The sequence below is a fragment of the Suricata suricatta genome, chromosome X (assembly GCF_006229205.1).
Source record: "Suricata suricatta isolate VVHF042 chromosome X, meerkat_22Aug2017_6uvM2_HiC, whole genome shotgun sequence".
In the NCBI taxonomy this organism is placed as follows: Eukaryota; Metazoa; Chordata; class Mammalia; order Carnivora; family Herpestidae; genus Suricata; species Suricata suricatta.
In genome coordinates this window covers 96,628,916-96,644,376 of record NC_043717.1, presented here as the reverse complement: position 1 = coordinate 96,644,376, position 15,461 = coordinate 96,628,916, and the positions used below count along the sequence as shown (strand labels likewise).

The window sequence follows — 15,461 nt, the reverse complement described above, 5'->3', positions numbered from 1 at the left end:
ACAGAAGAGGACAGAGCAGCTGGGATTTGAACCCAGGCAGTCCACTCCAGAACCCACCCTGTTAAGCTCAAGTAGGTGTGTCCTGGATATGCTGATCCCCCTAGTTCTGAGGGGGAAAAGTGGCTCTGATTTAAAGTCGCCAACTAGGAATCTCCCCTCCTTTCTCCTGAGTCTTCACGTGTCACTCTTCAGATGACATACTGAGCGGACCTGACCTGACAGTCTCTTCACCGTAAAGCCTCAGACTCTGCTCCTACCCCAGGGCCCTCACCATTTCTATGGCAATGTCTGGTTGTAGGTGATAGGCTGGAGGTTTGTCACTCCATAGCTGTGTGGCCTCAAGTAGACCTCTTAACTTCTCTGAATGGCTCTCATCTGGAAAGTGGAGGGGGGTTCTCATCTGGAAAATGGGGACAGTAGCACCAGTGTCGGATTAAGTATCAGGGCGGCAGTGAGTGCTGGCCCAGGAAGGCAAGGCCAAGTTGGCCAGAGTGGCGGCTGGAGTTCTTGTGCTGGTGGCTGCCGTTAGTGGTGTGCCTTTTTTATTTACAGCAGAGCTTGGCCCTGGTGCGGGCTGGAGTTTCGCAGGCCGGGTGGGATAGGAAGTCCAAACGGCGACAGGATTGAGGGCAAGCATAGAATCTGGGGTGGTGGGGGAAGAGGAGGGCCCGTCTGGAAGGAGCGTGGGGGGCAAGCAGCCCCGGTGCCCAAAGGCCCACTGTCCGCTGGCATGGAGGGCACTGGAAGTGTGTTGTGGTCTCACCCTGAGGAGGAATTCTGAGTGAAGTCCCACCCCCCCCCAGGTTTGTCCCCTCTGGCCCCATCCCTCACTGCAGTCTCAGTAACCCAGCCCGCTTCCCTTGGGAGGCAGAGGGGTGGCATGTCAATTCTCCACCCCACCCCTGCTCCCTTGGGCCCCAGACCACCAGACAGATGCTGCTTTGTGGCTTTAACCGCTGATTTCTATAGTGGAACAGACACTAGGGACTATCACGTGTTCATAAAAACGCCTGTGGTTTCTTGCTGACAGTTTGGATTCCCTGCTAACAGGGTCTGGGTAGCTCCAAAGGGGTCCTGCCCTTTGCTTTTATTACTGTGGCCCTGACGCTCCTCAGACTGGCACCCCGCTCTTCCCTGGCTTGGCCATGGCCACAAGGGGGAGCAGGTTTCTCCTGCCGGCCCAAGGGCACATGGAGAGGGCAGCCCACAAAATGGGGGCTATGAACAGCCCAACACCCTTCAGCTGTCATTCTCCTTTTAGGGTCGGGGCGCACGGGTGTGTGGCTGTTTTTAACTGGGTGCAAGTGCTGCTACAGGCTTTAACTTGCTCGTAATTCCTCTGTTCCATGCGGAACAGAGTACGTGCTTGAAGGACAACGGTCACTGAGGGTCTGGGAGCACTGGTGTCCCCTCACGGCAACTCCACCAGCAGAATTAAAAGATGAGGCAAGTGATTTATATGCTGCTTTATTTCTGTAAGGATACACTGGAACTTTCGGATAACAGCTAATGACAAAATGTGGAAATGCGGCATCAGCTTGTCTAACCACTCCTACAAGAGTGTTAATATGCACTGTCATTACATGTTTACTTTTGATACTGTCTCATTATGCTATGTAAGAGAACAACGTGGATAAGAATACAGTAAGTCAGGTGAGCCTGCATCGCGGGTAAGCAGCGCGAGGAAGTCCGGCTGCGTCTGTGACGGTGGCAGCCACTCCCCCAGAGGTCCAGCTGAGCTCTCGAGGGAGAGTCCTAGGAATCACAAGAGAAGGGACTTGGCGTGCCTCCTTACCGCACAAAGAGCAGACAACTACTTCGTTACAAGGGATTCTGCTCTGGTCGCTGTCGGGAAGTGTCCTATCTGTGTCAATGACAGTCCTGGCGCCCGCTCTAGAGTGTTATGGCTACTTCGGTAGGATGGATTTCAAACCCGCAGGAACGTTGGAGGGGGCTCAAATATCAACATGCAAGTCTCCAAACTCAAACTATGTTACTATTAATTAAAACAGAAGAGTATTAAAAAGTAAAAACAGAAGGGGCAGCTGGGTTAGTTTCGTTAAGCTTCCAGAAGGGTTGGCCGTGATGGCGTCCCCGGTTCTCAGGTCTGCCTACACTTTCCAAAACCACTTGCGCGGTCCCTGCTCGGGAGCAGGAACGTTCAGAAACCATGCCACACGGGGAAACTGAAGGTTAGTACGGGAGGTGGGGGAGTAGAAAGGTCAGTTTAGAATTACAGCAAAGTTCAAATGTTAACTTTCTGGAAATTTCGTGTTAGTCGTTTGAAAGCACAAAAGAACAGGAGGAAGAGCTCGAGGAGGGAGTTCAACCATGCATTTCGTTCAGTTCGCGTCCTGCTCACAGAACGGGTGAGCAGCCGAGTTGGAGCAGCCGCTGCAACTCTTGCGTGTCCCGAGGACACGGCGGGTCCCGGCTGAGCCGCGAGACGCAGCTCAGTGGGGGCTTTATGTGTCACGCTTCTTGCTCACGTCACTAAGCAGCTAAATGGTTAGCACATTTCCGCTCTATGATACACATGCAGAAGAGTCAATCTATCTACGTGTTCGTGTCGTCACCGCAGCCACGGAGACGGGGACTGGGCCCTACATCCTAGAATGATCTCTGGGTGCCCTTATCTGAGCGATACTGTAAAATGGGAGCAAAGACAGAAGCAGCAACTTGAGAGGTGAGAGGCCACCCTGGCCCTATGGGTGGTGCAGGGCAGAGAGCAAAGATACAAGAACAAGACTCGGTTCCGTTTTATGGGACAGGAGCCCCTGTCGCTTTACAGCTTTTTGGCACAGTCGGGGCAATACACTTGCTCCTGGTGGAAAACGAAGCGCTTGTTGGCCAGATTCACGGAGCATTTTTTGCAGTGGAAGCAGTAGTCGTGCCAGGATTGTCCTTCATAGGCCACCACACTGGAGCCTTTACCAAACCCTGTGGAAACGACAAAAGGAAACAGAGGTGGCCGCTGAGTGGGCACGGTAGGAGGCACACCGCCGCCGCCTTGCCGGTTCGCGGGGCCGACACGCACGCAGGGGCAGCGTCTGCCCGGCCCCTGGCCGCCCTCCTCCGCGCACCGTCCCCCGCGCCGCCGCCACCCTGCTACGGCTCGCGGGGACCTGAGGAGATGCCAGAGCTCGGTTGTGAACCCACATTCCCATGCCACCACTATCACCCTGTGACGCGCACCGACCTCCCAGCACAACCAGTGTCTTTGATTTAGGTCAGGGCCATGGCATCAAAGTGGCCACCAGGAGGCAAACTTGGGCCGTTCGCGGGGTGTGCACTTACCGGGCCTCGAGGAGCTGCTAAGCTTCGATTTTTTCTATAAAGAACCACCACCCACGAGGGACAAGTCCTCTCTCCACCCGGATGCCTGCCCCGGAGGTTGGCGCTGGGAAACAGGGTGAGAGGCAAGCGTTTCCCGCGGCACACTGGGGGCTTCCTAGCTTTAGAGACTGGGTGGCTCACTCTTGACACAGTCCTTTTCCCTGAGGATGGCAAAAGTCTTCTCAAATGTACATTTCAAGGCTCCCCGGGGACACGGGAAAAGTGGTGGCGGGGAAAGGGCCCAGGGCACGTGGAGCGCGGCTGCGCGAGGAGGGATGAAGTGATTCACTGCTTCTGCTCGCAACACAGCCGCCCGCAGCCGCCTCTGAGCTAGCCTGCCGCTAGGGGCGCTCTAACCCCAGCCTGCCCCAGCCAGCACCCCCCACTCCCGCCGCGCTCAAACCCCCTTCTCCTCCCCCCTCCTCCCCCCCACCCCCCCCCGCACCATTCCTCTCCATTCCCCGCCAGACTCCCCCACCCCGCGCCCACCGCCGCTCCCACCGCACGCAGTGCCTGCCTGCCCGTGGCCATGGCCGTGGGTCTCAGGCTCGTGAACTCCAGCAGCATCGTTAGTCAGCAGTGGTCAGGAGGTGTTCTGTATTGCAAAGGCTAAGCTGGCCTGGGGGAGAATCCAAGCTATCCGGGGCGGGGAGGGGGGAGCCTTCGGGACCACAGCGGCAGGGGAGAGAGGACATTCTCAGGGGCCTTTGTGCATGAGACCGACGGCGTAGGAAAATGAGAGATGGTTACCATGCGCAAGACCTAGCCTGGCAGACTTAGCAAGGACTCTTTAGCCTACCAGTGATGGGGTTCTTGCATCCAGCACACTTCTTGGCCACAAAGTTCTTGTAGCAATCCACGCAGTAATACTGGTCCTCCACAGCGGTGAAACGCTGCCCAGCCAGCTTCTTAGAGCAGGTAACACACACAAAGCACTCGGCATGCCAGGGCTGATCCTGGTAAGTGATTCCTCCAGATGTGATGGCCTAGACCAGGGAGTGTAGCACCGGATTCAGATTCAACAACCATTTTGTTGAATGCCTACTACGTGCCAGGCACTGTGCTGGGCGCTTTGGTAGACAGTATCTCATTTAATCGCCACAACAGCCATGGGAGGCAGGTGCAATTATTATCCCCGAGTTACAGACGAAGACGTCGAGGCTCTGAGGATGCGGGCCCCTGCGTGGGGGTTACACAGCCACCAGGGGGTGGAGGCGGGCCTCTAGGGCCCGGCCGCCGCGCCTCCGCCTCCGGAGTGCACTCATGGACCACCTGACTGGGCCCGGGCGCCGCTTGCCACGGCCGCGGCCTCCTCGTCTGCAGCACGAGAATAATAATTCCTACGTCGCAGGGCTGTCGTGAGGATGGAATGGGATAGTGTGTGTGCAAGGGCTCTACAGACGGTCAAACACTTCCAGAAACAAGTCAAGCGAACTCCCTCGACAGCATACCTTGTTGCACTTCACGCAGTGCTTGGCGAATTTGGTCTCGTGGCAGGTCACGCAGTAGAAGTCCTCCCCTTTGGGGAAGAAGCTTCCAGTCCCGATGACTTGCTTGCAGTTGCTGCAGGTGAAGCAGTCTTTGTGCCACACGGTCTTCTTGTACTCCACGTTCTGATCTCCTGCGGGGGAAGCTGTGGGTAGCCCCAATGACAGTGCCGTGCAGGGGCTACAGCCGCCCGGCCCGGCCCCCACCCCTCCACAGGGGAGGTAATGTAGGCCCTGCAGTTCCGGCTGCCTCGTGCTCCCAACTATGCTACCCACGGGGGGAGGGGCGGGGGGGCTTCTCCCCTCTGTCCTGATGGGGTTGTCAGACCCAGACTCCATCGGGGAAGGGGACCCCGGCGGCAGTAGTGTTTCAGGATGGGGGGGCCTGAATCCCCGCCCCAGCTTACCGGCCTTGGCGGAAGGGACCTGGACACTCGCTGGGTGGGGGAGGGGGCAGGGGGACAGCTGGCCCAGAATTCCACCGAGGAGGTCGCATGCTTTGATCACTTACTCTACCCAAATGAGAAAGCGCTACATACTTTTCACTTCTTTCTCTTGCCACAGACCGCTCTCTCCAGTGTTCTTTAGTTGCCGAGTGTGTGCGTGTGTGCGAGCATATATGTGTACGCAGATATACGTGTATGTATATGCGTGCATATATACGCTAACATCTCAGCGCAGCCCGCGGCAGCACCCACCATCGCCCCCGGGGCTTCCTCCCTGGCTGCCGGAGAGGGAGAGGGGGCGCTACCTGCCACGATGGGCTTGAAGCACCCCTTGCACTTGGGGTTGTCCTCCCGAGTGGTGCACTTGTTGCAGAAGATCTTGTTGTCCTTGGCCACAAAGGTCTCGTTGGCCAAGGGGTGAAGGCACTTGGCACAGCGGAAGCAGGTGTCATGCCAGTAGCGGTTCTTATAGTGCACCTCCTGGGGAGCAAGCGGAAGGGGCGGGCTGCTGTGAGTGAAGCTGGGGGCCGGGGGGGGTGTCAGAGGCTGTGTCCCCCCCACCCCAAGACTAACGTTCCTGTGAGTAACACGAGGGACACCCGGGAGTTGGTGAAGCATGAGCAAGTCCCACACGGGACAGCTGGAGCCCCTCCCAGCCCCCCACACGCCGGGGCCGCGTTACCTTGGAGTCGGCGCCGATGGGCTTCCGGCAATCCACGCAGGTGTTGGCGCAGAACTTGTCGAAGCACTTGAGGCAGCAGTGGTGGCCGTCCTTCTGCACGTACTTCTTCCCCTGCAGGTTGTCCCTGCAGTAGTGGCAGTCGAACTTCTCAGTCATGGTGCCCACCTTATAGCTGGAGGGACCTGCGGGGGCAAAAACGGGCCTGGCAAATGAGCCCTGGGAGGATGGAGGGCCCAGACGCCGAGTTCCAGCGCTGAGACCGCACACAGTTCACTGGGACCCGGGAAGATATGGGCTCCCGGGGGACTTGAAAGAGCACCCTGCCGGCCGGGTGAGTGGGCCACATGGGGGGGGGGGATGGCTCCAGGAAGGCACAGTGGCTCCTAGGATGAGCACCATAGAGGGTGTTTCACGGGAGGGGATGCAAGCTGCATCCTGGAGGCAGGCTGCTTGGCAGTGGTACCCTTGGTGAGCCGGGCCCTCCCCTGCCAGCAGCCTGCTCTTCCTCTGGGGGTCTCGCTCCCTCCCATCTGCCAACTTCGACTCAGTGGACCACGGCTCACTGCGCCCGTGAGCAGACCTTAGGAGTATGCAAGGTGTGTGCATCTGATCTTTTAGATCCGCCAGAACACTTTTAAATCCCCGAAGGGATCCTGAACAGTTATGTCTGGCACTGTTCATGGACTCGGGGCCCAGGCCACCACCCCAGAGCGGACTTCTAACAGGGGCCTTTGCTAGCAAGACCCGTGATGTCTACAACTGTGAACACTTGGCACAGGGATGTGCCCAAATCCAGTCCCCCCCTTTGTTCAAGGGAGTCAGGACCAATGGGCAATGAAGCGATGCTCCCTAGGACACTTGTTTTAACACTTGCAACCTTAAAATACCATCTCCAGTGGGGGGCAGGCTTTAACCAAAACAGCGGGAAGCTGAGCATGCAAAGGACCCCACTGCCTTCGCAGGAACAGCCGCCCCAAGTCCCCCCTCCACCACCCCCCCAGGCTTGTGGCTGCATGTGTGAGCGCTGCTGGGGCACTCGGTGCGTCACGCCACCAGAAAGGTACCAGATAGGGGAGTTTCTAGGAGCTCCCAACGTCTTTAAACATATGCCGATCCCCCACCCCCCCACCCCTGTCCACCCAAACGTACCGGGGTTAAGTAGCCGGCAGTTATGTAATCTCGTGGGAAACAGCAGGACAGAGACACGGCTCTCTAGCTCCCCACAAACGTGGTTACCGGGTTCGCAAATGCCGCAGGGTGATGAGGAGCCAGAGCGAGGGGAGATGTGGCTCCTCCACCGCCGCAGGCAGCCCCAGACTCCCACTGTGCGCAGGCCGGGCCCAGGTTTTTATATACACACACATGTCCAAGTTGTTTGGGTCCTGTTGCCACGGGCAACCAAATAGCAGAGAGTGAGCTAAGGAAACCACACCCTGCGTCTCAGAGCCGATTCTGGAAGGCTGCTGAACTCTCACTCACAACGGGGCGCGTTTCGGAAGCCAGGCTGCCAACAAAGCCGGGTGTACAGTCCGGAGGAAGGGGCGTGGGGTTCGGGGCCGGCTCTGCCCCCCGCCCCCCGCCCCCAGTGCTGGGCAGGACCCTCGGACACGCCCCTCACCTCCAGGGCAGGGAACCGGGCGCCGAGGCGAGCGAGTGGGAGGCGTTCTTGGGCAAAGCCAGTTGCTCTAGACTGTTGTGCCACAGTTCAGAGGCTTATGGAGACCGGAGAACAGTTCTTACTGGTACTTTCTGCCCCAAAGAAAATCGGGACGCTCCCTTACATACACCGGGTTGGAAGTGCCCGGTGGAGACACAAAGTGAAACCCAGGACTAGCTCCTTGAACTGCGCACGGTGTGCGGAAGGGAGCTTTCAAACTGCCATAGGCGTCAGTGCAAACCGACAAAAGTGCCTGTTACAGTCACAGCACGCTGGGAGTCCCCCTCCTTCGTCTATTCTGGCTGGCCCTTCACCTGTCCCCTAAAATCCTGGTCTCGTTAGCGTTTCCATACTGACGTGGTGTACCCGACGAGGATTTACTTTATTAAGAGCTGAGCAGGGACACTAAACAAATGTCCAGTAACCGTAATGCCAGGAAATTAAATTATCAGTGGCTCCTAAATGCCATTTGGCAGGAAATTAGAATTTGTAAGATTAGAGAGCACCGGCTTCCTGCGCGGCGAGTGGTCGTGGCTGGGTGGCCCTTCACAGACTATCTTCCTGGACCACATTTGGGCATCCCTCCTCCTCGCTCACCAAAGTCCCTATTTAGAATACAACTCTGGGCTGTTTTCGTCCGTGTCACTCTGTTGATGTCTTTCAAAGAGGAAATGGCTTCCAAATACTTCTACACGTAAGGTCCCGTATAGAGTCCCCCCGGATGGGAGCCCCAGTTTGTGGTATGTCAGAGTCCTAGCTTTCAGCTAACCATCTAGGAGTCGGCCTCATACATGAAACACCAGAAAACACAGTGAGTTTTTACTTCGAGGTTTGTGGAGAAGAGAAACCCTGATGGTTTGCAGCACCAGAGAGCACTTACCTGCCAAGCCTTTCTCACTACAAAACCACATACTTTGAGAACCTGTCATTTTACCAATGCCAAGGTCTTCCCAGGCTACTTTCATAGTTCTAGAACACGACTCGCTCTGACTTTCTAGGCAGCCAGCTGGTGAAATCATGCATGGCTCACCAATGAACACGGAAGGTACCAGAGTGTGTTGGAAATGGAGTCATGTCCATGCAGCTGCACGCCATGCTATCGTCCCCAGAGGACAGGGGCGTGAGCCAAGCAAAGGGAAAATTCACTAGGTCACCCCAAGGTAACGGCGCCTCGGTGGGGTGTCCCACCTCTTAGCGGTTTTGGGTCCTGGCTTTTAGGCATTATTGTTGGTTTTCCTTTCTGTCGTCGGGAAGCCCAGGTCAGCATGCGTTCCCCTGCCCCCCCCCCCCCCGTTCCCCGTACGCTTCCACCCGAGAGTCTGCACCCACACGGACAGATTTCAAAGGGCATCTCCTCTTAAAACTGATTTTCACAGTTGACTCGAGCCATATTCGTCTGTGTGGAAACACATTTGTCAAGATAAAATAAGCACTTCTGGGAGCGCTGGCTTTATTGCCTAATAAACAAACAGGCTGGAAATCCTTAAAGCATGTTAACAATGCTGATGTCAAGTCCATGAACTTTAGTTCTTTTTTTTTGCAATAATTCCAATTAAGTGCAACTCCAGGCACTGTGAATTAGCCTACCTTGTGTTTTGCTAAGTTTAGGATTGTTTGGTCCAAAACTACATTCCCAGCCGTCACTAGCAGGCCTACGAGGAAGGCGGAGAATATATTCCTGCTGACAGGACACGTACCATGTCTACCATGTGAGCGTGTACAAGGGGAAGGCATTTTGGGATGACTCACCTTCAGAGTATGTAACAAGTCTAAGAGGACAGCTTATGAACGACAACGCTTGACACACACACACACACACACACACACACACACACACACAGGTTCCGAAACAAGCCACAGCTGCGTCTCGACTTCCTGAGGCGAGAAAAGTTGGGTGCCTTCCTTTCTCCCCCTTTGTTGGATATAAAGGAATGGAGAGAAACAAAGAGAGCGTTTTACCTGGTCTCTGAGTCTCTCTCTAATCTGACTGAATTACATATACTTAAGGCGCTTATCTCATAGGGAATACTTTTTTAAATCCCCTTACCCATTTCTAAGAATATGAAATATGAAGCCTTGTGACCTTCCCCAATATCCAGATCCGTTTCCCCGGGGAAACGGCACGTCATTGGTCATCACCGGCGAGACTGGATCCGTAGACTTGCAATGCTCCTTCCCTTCCTGCCTGTCTTTGTCGCCTCGCATCTGCCATCTGGTAGCTCTTTGACTAATCTTAACCTGGAGGTGTGATGCAGGGATGAGGTTTCTCTATCACAGAAGAAGTTTGCAAATGCACTAGGAGTCCGGGGGTGGGGGGAGGGAGGGAGGCATTAAGCTCCTCAGACCTCTTTTATCAAAAGCATTTTATAACAAATATTTTGTTTTTAAAAATCAAGGCACAGCTCTTGCCACTCTAGGGTGCTGATGTCTGACCCACAGTCCTTTATGGACACAGCGGGTTCAAATGCAGTCAGAGATGTGACTGGGTGATCACATTTTTACATACTTATTCCAAGATGGTAGCCTTTCTTGATACGCCTGCTTCAAAAGGCACACCAATCTTCCCTTAACAAGCTTTCTCCTTCAGGAAATTCCTGAACTACATCCAACATGCTAAGGGGTGCCTCCATATCTCAATAAAAAGCATTGGCTTTCAGTTTCCTTGTGGACGCAACAGAGGAGAAATGTGACACTGTGACATTTCTAGAACTACAAACCTCTCACGAGAGAAGATTCCATTTGCGTTTGATAACCGGGCTTGTGTTTTTGGATGTATTCTCCCGAGTATTTCTTGCTAACATCCATCTTTCCCCCCTGCTGCCCAAGGGGTTCGAAATAGGGAGATTTCAGGAAACCGCGAAGATCTAGGCAAAGCCGCATTCTTCGTGGTGCTCTCCCGGAGCAGTGCGGTGTAAACAACCAACAGCGACCCAGATGGGGGAGAAAACAAATTCGGGCGATTTCAGGTCTATTCATTGCTAAGTGCCACATACCAGTCCGTTAGTCACCCCACGTGTAAGTATGGGCTTCTGCAGAAAGGGCATATTGCCTTCCTGAGAACATTCCACAAATGGGGCGAAGCCTCAGCCGATGAAGAGGGCGCCTGTGTGGCCGACATGCTCACGCACCTGGGGGTGTCGTCAGACATTTGGGAGCAAATCCCTAACCAGCTGCAATGAGACGGAGCTCATGAGTCATGGCTGAAAAGCAGTCTTTCACAGAATTTCATAGAAAATCAGAAAGTGGTTTTTTCCCTTAAACACAGAACATGCATGAAAGGTTCAATGCTATTTGCACCTTCACTAGAGAAAAACTCATCAGTCTCTTCTGGGGCCCCTGAACTTCCCCGGGACCGGATTCTGTGCCAGTCCACGCACGGAGCTTTTCTTAATGTGTGTGTTACGTGAGCACCTTCCAGCTATTGTGTCAGAAAACAAGTGCTTCCGACCTGGCAGCGACAGGACGTGTGTTTTCAGTGCTCCTCGTTGCGGTGAAGTCACAGGCGGTTGTTTGGTGGCCCTGAGAAGTACACGGCATTCAACCTTCACCCCTGACCAAATCTTCTGGCTGCCAGTTCTGTTATTTTAAGCCGCCAACCCAGATTGACTATTCACTCACACCACCGTTTCATTTTGCACCCTTGCTCCAAGAAGACACTGCTGGGTATGTATAACCCACTGGGCAGCGGCTGGTGAAGGGAGCTAGTGGCTGTGGAATACGGCAAATGGCCTTTACCTCCCTACCCCCCCCCCCACCCGCAGCTCGGTCCTCAACTTGAAAGGCCAAGGGGTAAAGGCATGGAGTCTACATAACTTTGTAGACTGAAAATGTTAAGTAAGAAAAATAAAAATTCCTGTCCTTGAAATGTCCTCTCAGTATATGGATGGCCACTAAAAATGGATTCTGATCCAATCATCTGAGCCTCTAATTCATCTATACCAAGCCCATTTTGGGGCAACATGGATTTTCTTTTTGTGAAGACTTCTCTCTTCTCTGCTTTCATAGACCTAAAAATCTAATGCAATACAAAACAATAGTCCTTGATTTTAAGAACCATCTGGGGCGCCTGGGTGGCTCAGTCAGTTAAGGGTCTGACTTCGGCTCAGGTCATGGTCTCAGGGTTCGTGGGTTCGAGCCCTGCGTCGGGCTTTGTGCTGACAGGTCAGAGCCTGGAGCCTACTTCGGATTCTGTGTCTCCCTCTCTCTCTGCCCCTTCCCTGCTTGCACTCTCTCTCTGTCTCTAAAGAATAAATAAACATAAAGAGAACACCTAAAAGGTGTCAATAATCTGTCCCATCTAGACACTGTTACACAGCCTCCAGATTTATATAAGCAAGAATAATGTCAGGATTTGGTGTAACTTAAAATTGGAGGTTGGATGTGCTGTAAAGAGGTCACCTTTTAAATGTATTTTCCTATTCTGTCATTTAATTAGCAAGTAAAATGGGGAGTTACTCCGCCAGTTAACATGTGCTCAAGGCCCACTGGAGTGGGGTGCCCACACCCTGAGAATGTGGGTGCTGGCCAATTACCATAATCCCAGGCACACGGCGCCATGTTTGTAAAATGGCTCCTGGGGGGTGGGGGTGGGGAAACAGCTCTTCAGCATTTGGGAACAAGAAAAACACTGCCTATTAATTCACCAAAGTGGGGACTGCCGTTACAGTGAATTCGTGTTTCAACACCTGAGGAGACTTTCTAAAAGTATTCTCAGTATTTCAATCCGGAGGGGCAATGCCAAGTTTGCAAATATAGTTTTTTCGGTCACCCACAATTAATTCGTGCTGTAATCTGAAAGCCGAGAGACGGGCCAGGGTACCTGTCTCCAAGAAAGTGGGGCGCTCGTTAGGCAGAGGGCAAAAGAGCCGCGGTGACAGTCCTGGCTTCAGAGGGGGCACAGGCGGCAGCAGGGTGACCTCAGAGAGCTGGGCTCTCTGGGGAGACGGCCCCGTCCTGCAGTCCTTTCGCCCGTTCCACGGGGGTCTGTCCACAGCCGAAGGGCTTCCTTCATGCTGGGCTTCAAAACCAGAAGACGACTCTCATCGGTAAGGACGGTCTAGAGGTTCTGAAAAGTTGCCCCTTTGCCTGATGAGAACAATTACTGACCTACTTGTCACATCGACAAGGATGTGACAGGATCACAGCTGCTGGTCTTCAGGAAGACTGAGCACAGCGTTCAGAGGAGCAGAGAGGCGGTGAGGCAACGCGCACTTTCTCAGCTCTCAGTATCTCTCCCTTCAGCTCTATAGTCAACTGACCCCTAAACACTGAAACTCTATGTAAAGTAGTCACGACGAACATCTGTGTGTTATAAATAACAAAAATTGCTAGCCATCCCCCCCAATCTTTGACGATTTTATAAGAGGTCCCAAAACACGTGAACTATAGTAATAAGTTTCTATTTTTACAAAAAGCAAGCCACTCGACCTGCCTCTTGTCTTGCAGGCAGCAGCGGGGCAGAACCGGGACGAGCCCGGGCTTATCGATTTGCTGCCTTAGACAAGGCTCGAACCATTTCATCAAAAACCAGCATTCAGTCAGGTGCTGCACATCCTGCCCCAACACTACTGCACTCGGCACAAGGTAAAGAATAGGAAGCTTTACCTGAGTGTCTATGGGAAGCCATGGCTCGGAGACCAAGTTCAGGAGCGGCACCTAGACCAGTCTTCCCCGACCTCAGCTGATAAGGCTGTGGCTCATTTGTGAACATACATTTAAGGGGAAGTGGCTCACACAAAAATAACCGAGAGCAGATGGCCCACCCCTCCCCAGAGATCACAACCTTAATCCCACTAGAAAATTCTTAACCATTTTAGGTGATCCAAGGGAGAAGAATAGGACCCAGTAAAAATACCAAACACTACATAGAAATACCTGTGGAGCTACTCAGCATCCAAATTAGCTCCAGAGCCAGAGAGGCCACATAGAAAGTCATTCCTGTACCGGAATAAAATTTGGACTCAGCCCCAGCGTAGCTGAACGCTGAGCCTTATTAATCCACTTTATATGCCTAAACAGTTTGTGTTGGGCCCTGCAGGGAACTCAGTTTTGTGCCACTAATGACAGAGATAACTGTAAGAGACAGACTTGGGTTAACCGGAGTGATTAAAAGGCGTTAGGCAGTAGGAATGGAGACATTGGGGCATCGCCCGTGTCTTCCCTGGTATGTACCACAGACCCACAGAAGTCTGAAGGGGCGATTCTGGCCGCACACGTCCTTTGTGTCAGATGAGACACACACACACACCAGCCCCCCAAGTACACAAGGGGGATGTTTTGTCCCCCAACTGAAATCTGCTCTTTGGCGTCAGGGACAACAAAAGTAAAAATACCATGAACACGGACAGGGCAACCTAATGGGCTGTGACGGCTGGAACACGGTGACCCCACACCTGCCCCCCGTCTGGCCTTCTCCCTGGCCCCCCTTGCGCCCTGAGCTCCAGCCTCACGCTGGCCTCCCCGCCCTCCAGAGGCGCCCAGCCTGGGCCCCCCACACTCGCCACCCCACCCCCCAGAGCCTCTCACAGTTGCCCGTCTACCTCCTTCCAGGCTTCGCTCCAAGTCACTTTAACTGGCATCTCATTGGCCCCGTTTCAAGTTGCAACCACACTCCCTATCTCTCCCCTTCCCGGATCTATTCCCCACGGTAACTGTCTGTTGAGAAATGAATGAAACGAAGCAAAAAGTGGCCATCAAGTCTAGTATAAAACCCAAAACATAGTCCCACCTGGAACTCAGAAGGCTTCTGAACGGATGAGTTCTGCAATTCTTTTTAAATGTTTATTTTTGAGAGAGGAAGGGGGGAGGGGGAGGGGCAGAGAGAGAGGGGGACAGAGGATCAGAGTCCATGCAGGACTCACATTCACAAACCGCCAGATCCTGAGCTGAGCCAGAGTCAGATGTTGAACCCACCCCGAGGCACCCCACCACCCCCAAGCTTTACAATTCTGATGCTCTTCAAATGTTTAATGAAGAAGTTTTTCCAATAGCTGAACTTGTAACTTCTAGCTAGCTGGAAAATGACAGAACGACAAAAGCCAGGATGTTACAGGCAAATCTATCATGTGTTGGGTCCAAGAGTCGGTCTGGGACAAGAAGGGGGGTGGAAATGTGCCCCCCCAGCCTGCTCCGGCCCCCGTCTCAGTGGCCTGACTTAACAGTGCGGGGAGCCTGGCCGGTTGGGAAACGGCTGCACCCCTGAAGCAAAGGTCAATGTGTCACCTGGCAGAAATGTGTTTTGTAGGAGATGATGGGCTGTCATGAACCGAAAAGTAGATCTTAGCGAGGTGCATCTTGAGGTAGAGTCTTCCTCCAGGAAGCCAGCCTAGCTTCCAACCCCGAACGAGGGGGCGTGTTCTTCCAGCAAGTGTAGTAGTTAGCATCTGGAGAAGTCCTGGCAGAGTATGGCCCCGTGTTCCTCCCCAAACTCAGGAAGCCCGCCTGCTGCCCGCTCTGACACGTGTCCCCACCGCCCACAGCCTTAAGTCCCAGAACTGCAACTTATAGAAAACGAGAGTGGGAAGGGCCCCAGGTGACGGGGTGACATGGTCTCTCACCAGGGGAGCTGGTGACCCTGCCCTGCCTGGGGTCGGTGGCTCAGAACCACTGGTGATCGCTGAGCAAACACCACAGCAGTTGCGGCATTCACGAGCGTCTGAGCCAAGTTCATAACACATTAACAGTGTGATGTTTAATAATGTCCTCAATAATTGCTGGGGTGTTTCTAGAGCATTCCTCTGCTGCTGTCCAAAGGCCACATTGCAGGCCTACTATTCTTACACTGCATCGGGGTGACTTTTCAGCGAGTGTCAGGCATCAAAACCCCTTCGCTGCCTCTGGCATGGCCCTCCGAG

At 53.9% G+C, this 15,461-nt stretch overlaps 1 protein-coding gene across 4 annotated transcripts in view; it reads right to left on the bottom strand.

Annotated features, from left to right (window-relative positions):
- Nucleotides 1-1,451: 1,451 nt before the first annotated feature.
- The window catches only part of FHL1 (four and a half LIM domains 1), a 37,009-nt gene continuing 22,999 nt past the window's right edge, over nt 1,452-15,461 (bottom strand). The window contains exons 1-7 of one of the 4 annotated variants that reach the window (XM_029930649.1): nt 13,213-13,319; nt 5,952-6,133; nt 5,575-5,749; nt 4,788-4,957; nt 4,136-4,322; nt 3,298-3,497; nt 1,452-2,940 (exon numbers count right to left, since the gene is read on the bottom strand). In XM_029930649.1, the coding sequence (XP_029786509.1) occupies nt 2,857-2,940; nt 3,298-3,497; nt 4,136-4,322; nt 4,788-4,957; nt 5,575-5,749; nt 5,952-6,133; nt 13,213-13,318 (1,104 nt within the window). In that variant the 5' untranslated portion in view covers nt 13,319 and the 3' untranslated portion in view covers nt 1,452-2,856. Of the gene's footprint in view, nt 2,941-3,297; nt 3,498-4,135; nt 4,323-4,787; nt 4,958-5,574; nt 5,750-5,951; nt 6,134-7,100; nt 7,245-13,212; nt 13,320-15,461 lie in introns of those variants that run through there. The other 3 variants (XM_029930653.1, XM_029930651.1, XM_029930650.1) reach the window with 3 other exon arrangements.